The 13,135-nt window shown below is 39.8% G+C and overlaps 1 protein-coding gene across 6 annotated transcripts in view; it reads left to right on the top strand.

Annotated features, from left to right (window-relative positions):
- Positions 1-12,618, top strand: part of FNDC3A (fibronectin type III domain containing 3A) — a 106,641-nt gene extending 94,023 nt beyond the window's left edge. For all 6 annotated transcript variants that reach the window (XM_065743923.1, XM_065743919.1, XM_065743921.1 and 3 more), the window contains 7 exons: positions 700-813; positions 3,286-3,435; positions 3,520-3,803; positions 5,796-6,005; positions 6,767-6,933; positions 7,599-7,726; positions 12,244-12,618. In XM_065743923.1, coding sequence (XP_065599995.1) covers positions 700-813; positions 3,286-3,435; positions 3,520-3,803; positions 5,796-6,005; positions 6,767-6,933; positions 7,599-7,726; positions 12,244-12,558 — 1,368 coding nt within the window. In that variant the 3' untranslated portion in view covers positions 12,559-12,618. The remainder of the gene's footprint in view (positions 1-699; positions 814-3,285; positions 3,436-3,519; positions 3,804-5,795; positions 6,006-6,766; positions 6,934-7,598; positions 7,727-12,243) is intronic.
- Positions 12,619-13,135: the final 517 nt, after the last annotated feature.

Here is a 13,135-nt window from a genome sequence, read left to right as displayed (position 1 = left end):
TGTTGCTGTTTTGGAACACAATAATAAGCATTTTCTGGGTTTTTTAACATTTAGTTTAACTTCTGAGTCATGTTTTATCAGATGCAAGATTATCTTCTTTTGTTGAACTATTAAATGTGTTTAAATCAATTGTTGCTGTAGTACAAGCATTATTTGCTTATGTATCCAAAGTCCTTATTTAAAGACAGAGGCAGGGCACCTTGCATTTGTTTGATAGAGTTTGCTTCATAAAAGCTATCATCACCAGTTGATGCTGTTTGTGGAAAGCTGTGTCTGCAGCTTAAAGCTTTAATGCACTGACCTAATTTTTAATTCCCCCAAAGAGCAGTTTATATACGAAGCATTTATGGAATCCTTTATTTCTTTTAGTTAAATACAAATAGGCAGTTACAAATTGTGTTCTGTTATGGTGTAGCAAACACGTAACTTCAAAAGAGAGGAAAGTGCTTTCAAACTCTTCTGCTTGAGAGTTTGAAGCGCTAAATTTATTTGCTATAGAGACAAGTCTTGCAGCTATTTTGGAGAATAGTCAGATACCAAAATAAATCCCGAATCCACTGTCCACAAGGATTTATTCTGCAAGTGAGCAGTACAAACTTTCAGGCTGCTCTTTACACAGTTCAGCTGTGCCAAACTGGATTTTTAGAAAGCAGTAGTTTTCTTTTTACCAGTTAGTTATATCAGTTCCCTTTTTAATAGTTTGGACCTTATTCGGAAAAATGTGAAATTACTACAGCACCTGGACCTCCAGATCAGTGCAAGCCCCCCCAAGTGACGTGCAGATCTGCTGCGTGCGCCCAGGTGTCCTGGGAGGTAAGAATGCAGTACCTGTCTTAATGTGAATGTCTTCTGCATTTTTCAGTTCAACCTCAAAAGCTTTAGACTGTATTTTAATCACATTTTTAAACATACTTACCTGATTATGCAGTGCTTGCTACGTAAAACCTGAAAAGTAATTCATCATTCCATGATATGACAATTGTTAAGTTAGAAACCTGCAGATACCTGAGGTCCTACCTTCTTCTTCTGTTTCACTTTTGCCACAACTACACTAGATTTGAGTGATGTGGGCTCTTATTAATTTTTTTCTTTAAAGTAATTATGTTTCCTCAGAGCAAATACATCCATAGATTATTGTACATTTGTTGTTTTCATAAGTTGATTTAATTTATATAATTGCATCAGTAGCAACATAGAAAAAGCCTCTCAGACTTCCTATAAACCCTTAGTATTTAGACATCTGATTAAAAAAAAAAAGCAATAGATAAAAAACTAAGGCTGTTGAAAAGGAGGATTCTCTTTGAGAACACTTTAAACAGAGCTCTTCAGTGCCTTGAGGTGGAGTCAGTCATGCAGATTACAGAACTGTACAGAAAAAGCTTATACTTGTTTTACCTGGGATGCATTGTTCCTGCTTCCTGATGGGTATGTTACAGGGGCTGTCCTTAATCACCTACAAGATGAAGAAGTCTAAAGAAATCTCTTAAAATTCTGTCAGGTAGAAATAATTTGTCCAATCTTAGATGTTTGCTTTATAGAATCGCAGAATAATTACAGCAGGACTGGATTCTCTCTTCAAGAACACAGCTAACTTCACATTTACAACAGGTTTCTCAGAGCCTTATCCTGCCACGTTTTGCTTATCTCCAAGGATGAAGATTCTGCATCCTTTTCTGCAAGATGTGACATTTGTCTGTTGTCTTGCTACTAAGCAACTCCTAGAATTTGGCAGTTTCTTCTTTGTATCCTCTCAGTAAATGTTCTAGGGGCAACAGTTTCCCCCTTAGCCAACTCATCTTAGTATCAAATAATCGTTTCAGTGCACTCCCTTTGGTGACCCTCTCCCAGGCTTTTTCCAGTGTGCTAGTGTCTGTCTTGTACTGGGGAACCCACGATTGGACAGAGTACCGGAGACGTAGCCCCCACAGGTGCCGAACAGGAGGGAATCATATTCCTTTTAGCTTTCTTGCTACTCTTCTGCTCATTCAGCTAGTATGTAGTTAGCCTTCATCAGGCAGACACTGCTGACTCACATTCAGCTTGCATGCCAGGACTCCAGGTTCTTTTTTGGTAAGCTTGCTCCTCAGCCTCAGAACAGTTCTATCCTAGCTCCAGGACTCTGAATTCGCCTTTGCCTTAGTTGAACTTCATGAGGTTTGTATCAGATCCTGCTTGCTGAAATCCCCTGGCAGCTGAACCCTTCAACATATCAAATACTTGAAAGGGAGTCTATCAATCACATCAAATGTTATCCTTTGAAATTCTGTTTATATTCAGTCACTGAAAGTAGGGAATATTCCTCTTTCAAAAGAAGAGGAAAGCAAAAGAAATGTCTTGGAACAGCTGGCTTGATCTGATTGCTTTCTTGGAATATTTAGTCCAAAACAGCTGCATCATTCTCCTTCAGTTCTACTGATGATCTAAGATTTTTTTTTGTTCATTTGTGGTAAGGTGTTTTTGGCTTTTTTTTCTGACTACTGATTCCTTTCTGTAATGTTGTATCTTAGTTGAGACTGTGATTTGAACTGCATTTCAGACATCTATTTCTGAGATAGTATTAAAACTCCCCAAAAAATAGGGAGGCTAAGTTTGTGGAAGGCAGTGAGGAAACATAGGCTTCTGGAGGAGGCATTTCAGTGCAGGTCTGTGGTAGTGTGTAGCTGTCTATCCCAGCTGCTTTGCAGCACTGTCTTGGAAAAAAGAGAGTGCACAATTTTCACCTTCCCACTACTATTCTAGCCTGATTTCCCTTCAGGAGAGCCTTGATGTGCTTCAGTGGAGGTGTTCTTTCTTCTGCAATACAAAGACACGAGCAGCAGTGTGCGTCTGCATGTTGTTTTCCCTCTGTTATAGACCCAGTCAGCAAAAACTTTTGTACTTTCCATAACCTCCTCAAGAAGACCATCTCTTGCATTTGACTTTTCCAATTCCTAAGCTAAACTGTACAGGCTAGGTCATCTCTGTATTTAAGGAACTAAATCACAATTGCTTTGTACAGAGTGGTCTGTAATAATAAATAGTGTTTTTAAGTATAGATGACCCAGAGCCAGTAATACTGTCAGATTTATTTGTGTTGTATTAAATTACAAATTAGGAAAGAAAGGAGAAGGGTAACATTTCTGTGGACCTTAGAGCTCTCTGCCTCACTGTTACCTACAATCTTGTTAATTTATAGAAACAAACAAAAAAAACCCAACAAAATATAGTAAGTTTGGGGTTTGATTATTTATTCATTCATTTTCAGTCAGCAACTTTAACTTCTAACTACTTCTGTCCATTTTAAAGGTTCCAGTTTGTAACGGAGCTGATGTCACAGAATACCGTCTGGAATGGGGTGGTATGGAAGGATGCATGCAGATCTCTTATTGTGGGCCTGGCCTCAACTGTGAAATGAAAGGACTTTTGCCTGCCACTATATACTATTGCAGGGTCCAGGTAAAAATGTAAAGCTTTAGCTAATGGAACATGGAAACATCAGTTGTCTCTGCCACAAAAACATGGTCTGTTTTGCATTTGCAGGCTGTGAACATTGCAGGTGCAGGCCCATTCAGTGAAGTAGTGGCATGTATGACTCCAGCCTCTGTGCCTGCAGTTGTGACTTGTCTTCGGGGAATAGGTGAAGATGAAGTGGAAAGTCCACACTATTATCCTTCCACATGTCTTGCCCTAAGTTGGGAAAAACCTTGCGACCACGGGTCTGAAATCATTGGCTACAGCATAGACTTTGGAGATAAGCAGCCAATAACTGTTGGGAAGGTTCTGAGCTATTTTATAGATGGCTTACAGCCAGATACAACCTACAGGTATGCTATGCAAAGCTACTCTAACGTATACTCCACAACAGCAGGTTCTTTCTTTTCATGTATTTTTATATTCTCTACCTTTACCCTCAGAAAGGTATCAGTAGATAACCCTGGAGCAAAAGGAAGCTCTGTAATTATGATCTTCATAAATAGATGAGCTGTATTGGTTTTATTTTGTTTCTAGAACAATTTATTTTCATTTGTTTATTGTGGTAGATTGGATGCATCTCTTAATGCATCAGTTTAATTGAATTCAGATTACAAGTTCAGATTCATAACCATTTTTGGACAGCTTGCTTTATAGAGAGATGGCTCTTAATCTGTTTGTCAAGGTAAAAATGCATTCAAGGAAGGACCATATCCACTCTTCGACTGGCCTGCCTGATCTAATAACAGCTCATTGCATCTTGCAGTGTCATTTCTGCAGAAATACCATGTATTTGGGTGGCAGTCAGCATTAAGGACATTGGTTTGAAAATCTATCAATCAATTTAAAATTTAATTGAAGAGTTTCAGTTACCAAAATTAACCCTTATGTTTGACTTAAAGAGTTGCTGAAAAATATAAATGTAGAGATCCATAGTTCTGCCAGAAGAAGGCACTCTACATTCTTGTTACAAACACACATCTTCTGTGTTAAGACCTAAAGGAGAATATCAGACTCATTGAAGTCAGAATTTAAGCTGACACTGGTTTCAGTGTAGTTAAGATATCCTCTGGGTATGTAACTTTCTGTAACCTTAACGATTTAGTTTTCCTTCTTTTTAGTGCTTTATGCAAGACTAAAATGTTTTCGCTTCCCTCATAGTTATTTAGTATAATGCTGGCAAACAAAGAGCTGTTGCTATCCATATCAGCAAAATGAAGAATGAGAAGCTTCTGTTGTAGAGATACTTCTGCACTTCTACCCACGAAAGTGCTTTTATAGATCACATTTTGGACTGTCCTCTTTGTCCAGATAAAAAAGTGCATGTATTAACCTTAGTTCTGCACTATAATAAATTACCGTAATGTTAAATGTTACTGTAGTGAAGGAGAGAGACTTATTCATAAACCTGCACATACATTTCTGTTCCAGTGTTTTGAAATGGTGTGGTTGATTGTTTTAGAATGGAATGACTGTGATTACTTTTTTTCCAGTTACCTAGATACTATTTCAGACATGTGAACCTTAGTCTTTGAAAAATGAAATTAGGCAAACATTGCTATCTATGGCTCCCTGTGAGATCTGTAGATTAGAATCAGTTTTTTCTGTTTCCTGTTTTTTCTTTTTAGAAATAAAATTCTCGGGCAACATTGCTTTCTATTGAGTACCCCAAAAAATAAAAATTATCCCTGAATGTCAAGTTCTGCAAACCTCTCAGCCATGTGACCTTCAACTTCTCATTGACCCCTCTCCCATTCCAAGCAGACCCAGGATGTTTGCAGGCACCTGGAGATACGTTATCAATGAAAACAGAATTTTGCAAGAGGAGCTGGACATCTTCCCTTTATTTTCACATGAATCAACTCTGTTCTAAGAAGTGCTTAAAACTTTCTGGTAGTCATCCTCAAAGTCAGCAGCTGAAATACCCAAAGCTATGGATTCAGACATTTTGGGGGTGTTTGTGTTTTGCTTTTGCTTTTTTTTCCTCCTCCCCTCGTTTCCCCAGGGTGAGAAATACAAATTCTATAGTTCTTGGCCATCCAAATTTTTTCTGCGAGGCCTATGGGGGGTCAGAAAGATGAGCCATTCTTGAGTAGCTTTTGTATCTGTGCCCTAATGCTACTGATTCAAATACACTAATTTAATTTTGAATCAGCTCAACTGATTCAAAGGAGAGTGACACTCCTGCATTTTCCTGAGAGTTTATAAGAGCACAATATTGAGAAATTCTTCATTACAGAAAGTACTGCCTATATTCTCTCTTGCTCGTGACTGGTGGATATAACCAGTTTGTTTGTTTTTTAATCTAATTTCCAATTAATTTATTCTTTCTTTTTGAATACTAGAATACGAATTCAAGCCCTTAACAGCCTTGGAGCAGGACCTTTCAGCCACACCATAAAACTGAAAACAAAGCCTCTCCCCCCGGATCCACCTCGTCTGGAGTGTGTAGCGTACGGTTCTCAGACACTCAAGCTGAAGTGGGGAGAGGGAACTGCAAAAGCATTAACTGACTCCATTCAGTACCACCTTCAAATGGAGGATAAGAATGGAAGGTTAGTTTTGGCATTGCCTTAATCTACTTCCACTGTGGCCTGGTGCTTGGAGATAGTATCAAAGGCCACAATTCCTTATGCTTTGCTTAACTTGCAAGGGCAGTAGGAGGTCTTCTCAAGTGGCAAGGCAGAAGCTCTGTAGTGTTCAGTGCTGCAAAGCACAAGACGAAAAACTTTTTAGTTTTATATATCTTTTTTTATATAGCTTTAAAGACATACATGAAGGGAGACAGCATGAAGGGAAGCGGCCAGTCTACAGGAGCTACCAAAATGGTACATGGTATGCACACAAATGTAATTCAGGCCTCCAGTCACATTCGAGCAGCATCATTTACCTGCAACTAACAGTGATGTACAAGAGCTGTTGGATCCATGATCCTTTCTTTAGTGAGAGTTGCAAAGGTGCAAATAGCTGAAATCTAGTCTGCCTAATTTTCAAAGTTAAGTGACTTTTCAAAACAAATAAACTACACGTTGTTCATTGGGAGGGAGGGAGCTACTGTCCTTTCCCATTTCATGTGCAGAAGGGTGTCTGAAAATGTTTAGGATCATTTTTGCCAAGAGGAAATCTATGGTGTTCTGTGTTTGAAGAGATTTTATTTAACAGTCATGAGAAAGAAAAGCCTGCCTTAGAAAATGAGTTTACTGTTTTATAGTTAAGAATTTCTGGTTTCTCATTAGATTCTGGGCAATTATAGGAACAAATTACAAGACAGTACTCTGGCTCTCTATTTACTCTAAGCCACTCTTTCTATTTCCAGGTTTGTATCCTTATACAGAGGTCCATGTCATACATACAAAGTACAAAGACTCAGTGAGTCAACATCATACAAATTTTGTATTCAGGCGTGCAATGAAGCTGGTGAAGGTCCCCTTTCTCAAGAGTATATTTTCACTACTCCCAAATCTGTTCCAGCTGCCTTGAAAGGTAAAGATAATGATGTGTTTTGTTTTGTTTTGATTTGTTCTTTTTTTTGAGGGGTTGAGTGTTATGGAGAGCCATGGGAAGCATTGAAAGAGATGGCAAGTTGGTGGTGGTAATATTATGTTACTTTTGGAGTACATAGAATGCTAAGCTGTTTTCAAAGTATAGGGATAGAAAAGTAATGCTCTTTTAAGGTATTTGCCTAAAGCCTGAAACATTTGCTCCAAAAACAAGAGGGTCTGTGCATTCTTTTGACAGTGCTAGTACTTAAAATCTCTGCTTACCAGGTGATCGAAGCCAAGCTGTTAAAGTGATTTTATGTGAAAATTCTTTCTAGCGTGTATATTGGAATAATTACTAGATTTTAGTAATTCTAATTGTGATATTAGAATGCCTTTAGGCATAGCATCTAATTTTCTTGAATAAGATAAGCATTTGCAGTCACCTAATTTTACTTGTTTTCTGTCAGAGGATACCTAAGCTAGCAAGAAATCAAAGTATTGCTAGTCAGTTCCAGGAAGTGTTGTTGGAAGAGTATCTTTTAATCTCTTCTTTCTCTGAGACAAAAAAATCACACATAAAGTATGCATCTTTACAAAGCATGAGAATGTAATGTTAAGTGACAGAAAGCAGAGTCAAGCTGTTGCTTTGTGTATTGTTCCCTTCAGCACCAAGGATAGAGAGAATAAACGATCACACCTGTGAAGTCACGTGGGAGGTTCTGCAGCCCATGAAGGGCGACCCAGTTATTTACTGCCTTCAGGTCATGGTGGGAAAAGACTCTGAATTCAAACAGGTACCGTGCATTTGAGTTATTGTGTGTCTCTTCAATTCCTCCTTTTTTTTTTAGGAGTTTAAGGATTATTGTGCTAGTGATCATGCTACATTTTTCTTACTAAATAACAGAAGATAGTATCTCCTAAAACTATTGTCATAGACAAAGGTGATACAAGTAGTATAGCAATAAGTTGGAGCCCCTCTGCTTTATACTGATGTTTACTAAACACAACTTGACATAACAAGTGATGAGAAAATTGTCTGCTAATGGGAAGAAATTGCAAAAAAGAAAACAGAAAAATGGTATAGAATTGAGCCACGTTAAAAAAAAAAGTACTGTTGCACTAAGCTGTTTGAAGAGAGTCAGCAGTATTTTGAAAGGTTTGATGTTGTAAGTCATGCCTCTTTATAGAGAACTGTTATAGGGAGTACCCCTAATTATGCAGAATAAACATTCAGGTGTAGGAAAACTTGTTTTTTATATATCTCAGTAATTAGTTTCTTACCAATGATCATTTCAGTAATGGGGCATGCTGTAACCGCCAGGGTCAAGCTCTTGTGAGTGTTTTAATTTCAGGTTTGATTATCTAAAGAGTAGTTCGAAATTTCAAATGACAAATCACTCTTCATTTAAAAGAGTGTCTGTGGCACTCATTTAGAATTCCTATAAAGTGCCTGATCATTGACATGGAATTAGGCTTCTAAACTCCCTCACGCTATTAAGCAAGTGGGTTTCCTTCCAGGAAAGAAACACTATTAGTTCTGGTATATGTATACCTATATATTACAGTGCTACTAATATTAAATCTGTGTTGCTTGTGCTTTGGTCGATTATAGACATTTAATATTTTCATATATCATAACTTCTGGAAGAGGCTCATGGGAGACATCATTGCTTTCTACAACTACATGAAAGAATATCACAGTGAGGAGGGTGTCAGTCTCTTTTCTCAGGTGACAAGTGATAAGACATGAGGAAGTGGCTGCAAGTTGCACCAGAGGAGTTTGAGTTAGAATATCTTCACAGAAAGGGTAGTCAGGCATTGGAACAGGCTGTCCAGGGAACTGGTGGAGTCCTCAGCCCTGCAGTTGTTTAAGAGATGTGGAAATGTAACACTGAGGGACACAGTTCAGTGATGGAACTCAGTAGGTCATGTTGATGATTAGACTTGATGATCTTGAATGTCTTTTCCAACCTAGATGATCATGATTTGAGTGCAGTGCTAAGTTTGTAGTGTCCATTTGTTAAATTTTTCGGTACATTCTGTACTGTAATCCAAGGTATTTATTATCTTGCCATGTAAACACTCGCAATAGAATCATAGAATCCTTAGAGTTGGAAGGGACCTTTAAAGGTCATCTAGTCCAGCTCCCCTGCAATGAACAGGGACATGCAGAGCTAAATCAGGTTGCCCAGGGCCTGATCCAACCTCTTCTTGAAAGTCTCCAGGGGCATCAGTATTATCATGGAGTCTTTAGAGTTGGAAGGGGCCTTAAAAGGTCAAATTTATGGTAACTTTAACATTGTAAATGCAATGTTAAGTATGTAAGTAGGGCATATTCAGTGTACTTGCTTCTAGAGCTGGATTCAAATTACACTTTAATAAGCAATGTGCATTGCCATGTAAGTTGGACGAGAAAATAAAGATTACAATTGTGGGTATATGATTTCTTCTGCCTTTTCAGAAGAGAGATTAGTGTAATAAATTACAATAAAAAGAGCAGAATAGTTTTCAGAAATTAATATTGGAGCAGTCAAGATGTAAACACTGTGGAAGCAGCCTTTAAGGTACTTAAATGTGATGGCAAGAATTTTCCTCAACATAGGCAGAAAACTGTCTTGTGGAGAGACAGAAACTCTCTGGTGTTTACTACCGCTTCCCTGCAAAAATTCCCCAGCCGAGTTCCTCATGTCATTGCTCCCCGTGTTTCAGACAAAAAGAGTTAATAATCTACTGTTTGAGGTGCATACATCAATCCGACTCTTAAAAGGGTTATGAAGTAATCATAAGCATAGAATTACAGAGTGGTTTGGGTTAGAGGGGATCTTAAAGATCATCTAGTTCCAGCCTCCTGCCAGGGGAAGGTAGCTTGTGGCAAAGCACGGGGGACAAGAAGCTGAGAATAGTGGCCTATGTCAGCTGGCATAGCTGCAGCTAGAGTAAAGCAGAATCATAGGTTATCCTGAGTTGGCAGTGACCCATGAGGATTATAGAGTCCAACTCCTGACTCCGCAAAGGGCAACTTGAGAACTAAGCCATGTATCAACAGGCATTGTCCCTGTGCTTCTTCGACACCTGCAGGCCCAGGGCCAGGACCACTTCCCCACAAAGCCTGTTCCAGTGCTCAGTGTAGAACTTTGTTCATGGTATCCCATCTGAACTCCCCCTAACACAGCTTTAAGCCATTCCCTCATGTCCTTTCACCAACCACCACAGAGAAGAAATCAGCACCTCCCTCTCGTGAGGAAGTTCTAGACAGCATTGAGGTCACTTCTCTAAGTTGAACAAACCAATCATCCTCAGCCACATCCCTCAAGTCACTCTTTTGCCTTTCACCATCTTTACCGCCTTCCTTTGGACACATTCTAATATTCTGATGTCATTATATTGTGAAACCCAACACTTCACACAGTTCTCAAGGTGGGACTGTACCAGTGCTGGGTGTACTGAGACAATGATTTCTTTCAGCCAGTTAGCTCTGCTGTTCTTAATGCACCCCAGCATATGGCTGGCCTTCTTTGCCACCAGGGCACGTTGGTGAGCTCAGTATGTGTCAGCATCAGTCAAAATGCCCAGAAGCCTCTCTGTGGGGCTGCTCTGCAGCCGCTTGTCCCTTCATCTGTACATAACTCCCAGAATAATCTCTGTAACTTTACCAGGCACCAAAGTAGCAGGCAGACATTTTCTTTAGCCCTCTTTCTACTGTTAACATACTTAAGAAAGCATTTTCTTTTTCTCCATCACAATACTGTCCAGCTTCTGCTCAGTGTAGGGTGTGTTTATGTGGCCTCATTGCTCGCTACCTAATATATGATATAAATCAGTAGCATTTTGAGAAGCTGCACTTTCGATGACCTGCCCTGGCTCTGCACACAAACGATTTTGAGATGAAGAAAAGCTTTTTCCAAGAGTTTCCAGACCATAGATTCCAGTAACACTCAGCTGCCTGGCTGTCAGAGCGCTGAGTTCACGGGTAGCCACAGGCACAGCAATAACTTCACACAGCAAGACCAGAACAGATTTCCTGCTTTGATTGAATGGCTGGAAGTTTGCACTTGTGAAGTACTATCTGACAATAAAATAGCTGTAGGCAAAACAACTGATGTGATATTTCTGTATCCTGCTGTATCCAATTAAAGCAATCCAGATACTGGAAAGAAAAAAGACGAAAGATTCTGAGCAGAGAAATCAAGCTGTGGCAGGCAGCGTGCATATTAGCATAGTTCCTATTGATGCACCTACAAACAGAAATTGTGCACGTGTGGGATTTTGTTGACTTTTACAGGGCCTTTCATGGCTGCAAATTAATTAAAATGAGAAGCCAGCATTTTCATAGGTTTAGCTGAATTGGGCACTCCATGCTGAACCTGGGAGGCTCCTCGTGTTGACCAACCAATTGGGACACCTGCGGAGGACATCCTAATGAACGCTGATCTGCTGAAACCATGAATCACAGCACGGACTCCTTTTTGCTTTCCCTATATAACTCCTTTGGGGCTAAATTCCAGTTTTTGGAACACGCGGTATCTTAACTACAGAAAAGTATGTTGGATTGGATTAGACCTAATGAATGAAGTAGCTTGATGTAGTTATTGCCTAAAATCCTGTGATACAATTTTAGATATTAGGAAATGGAAGATTATATCCTGTGGTCTGGTATTTGTGTTTCAAGTGCTCACTTAACATGGGAGATTTCAACCAAGTTTATTTAATGTCCTCATCGTGCCTTAAATGAATCTGTAGTTCTTTTTCTGTACCACATGGAAGAAGTGGAAGACTTTCTTGTATTTAAACTGCATTTGTGGGCTTTTTTGTACGTCTTTCTTTCCATGGGTGAGAACAGAATTAATTACCTTCAACATTGAATCACAGAATGGCTTGGGTTGCAGGGGGCCTTAACCCCTTCCAGCTCCAACCCTGTGCCATGGGGCAGTGCCACCCAGCAGCTCAGGCTGCCCAGGCCCCATCCGACCAGGCGGTGAGTGCTTCCAGGGATGGGGCATCCACAGCTTCTCTAGGTGACTATACCAGTGCCTTACCACCCTTTTTGTAAGGGTTTATAACCAGTCTGAGTCTCCCCTGTTCTAGTTTGAAACCATGACCCCTCGTCCAACCACAGCAGACCCTGAGGAAGAGTCTGTCCCCTTCCTTCTTACAGCCCCCAGTAGATACTGAAAGGCTGCTCTGAGTTCTCCCTCAAGCCTCCTCCATGCTGAACAGCCTCAGCTCTCATCCCATCTTCACAAAGAAAGGCGTGTTGAGCTATGTACATGTGGCATTTTTACTTGATGTGTCCTTTTTTCTTTACTGACAGATTTATAGGGGTCCGGACTGGTCATTCCGATACACAGGGCTCCAGCTGAACTGTGAATATCGTTTTCGTGCGTGTGCCATTCGCCAGTGCCAAGAGACGTCGGGTCACCAGGACCTCATAGGCCCCTACAGCTCTCCAGTGCTATTCATCTCTCAGAGGACTGAACCACCGACAAGCACCAACAAGGACACTGTGCAAACCACAAGGACACAATGGTCACAGAGCGACCAAGTGTGTGCTGCTGTCATTCTTGCACTTTTTGCTATCTTTTCCATTCTGATTGCTGTTATCATTCAGTACTTTGTAATAAAGTGAAGAAAACAGATTGATTTTAGAATGCTGCCCATTACATTTTACTTTCTCATAATCTAAAAATATATATATATATATATATTCTGTTCTCTTGCTTTTACAAAAACAGGCATTTAGCACCGGCATTGGGACTGATGCGGACCCTTTCAGCCACTTTAAAATGCTTACTGGTAGCTGTAGGCTGACACACGTTAGTAGAATGCAAGCCACAGAAATACAATCTTTTTTTAATATGCCTTCTTGCAGTACAAACTTCATATGGGGCAAGCAGTGTTCAACACAATGGGTTTGACCAGTGTAGAAACGGTTTCCTGGCCCACGCTTCTAAGGGTTACTACCACAACAGGGAAGAATGTGTAGAACGCATTTAAAACTTACTCTTAACAAACTTGTGCTGTATACAATATTAATCTGATGCTGTGAAAGCAATTTAGCGCTGTATTTCTACCTCCTCATTTGTCTTAAATATTTGGAAGGTAAGAGTTATGGTGAAAAAATGGAAGGGGCTTTTCTCAGGCAGCAAATAATAAACTGGATGGAAGAGTGTGCACGAAGGAAGCTTCTTACCCGATAAATGTGG

Source organism: Cyrtonyx montezumae, unplaced genomic scaffold (genome assembly GCF_038088225.1).
Source record: "Cyrtonyx montezumae isolate F1298 unplaced genomic scaffold, pur_monq_1.0 scaffold_3, whole genome shotgun sequence".
NCBI classification, from domain to species: domain Eukaryota; kingdom Metazoa; phylum Chordata; class Aves; order Galliformes; family Odontophoridae; genus Cyrtonyx; species Cyrtonyx montezumae.
The sequence above is the reverse complement of the archived record's forward strand: the minus strand, read 5'-3'. Positions and strand labels throughout refer to the sequence as shown.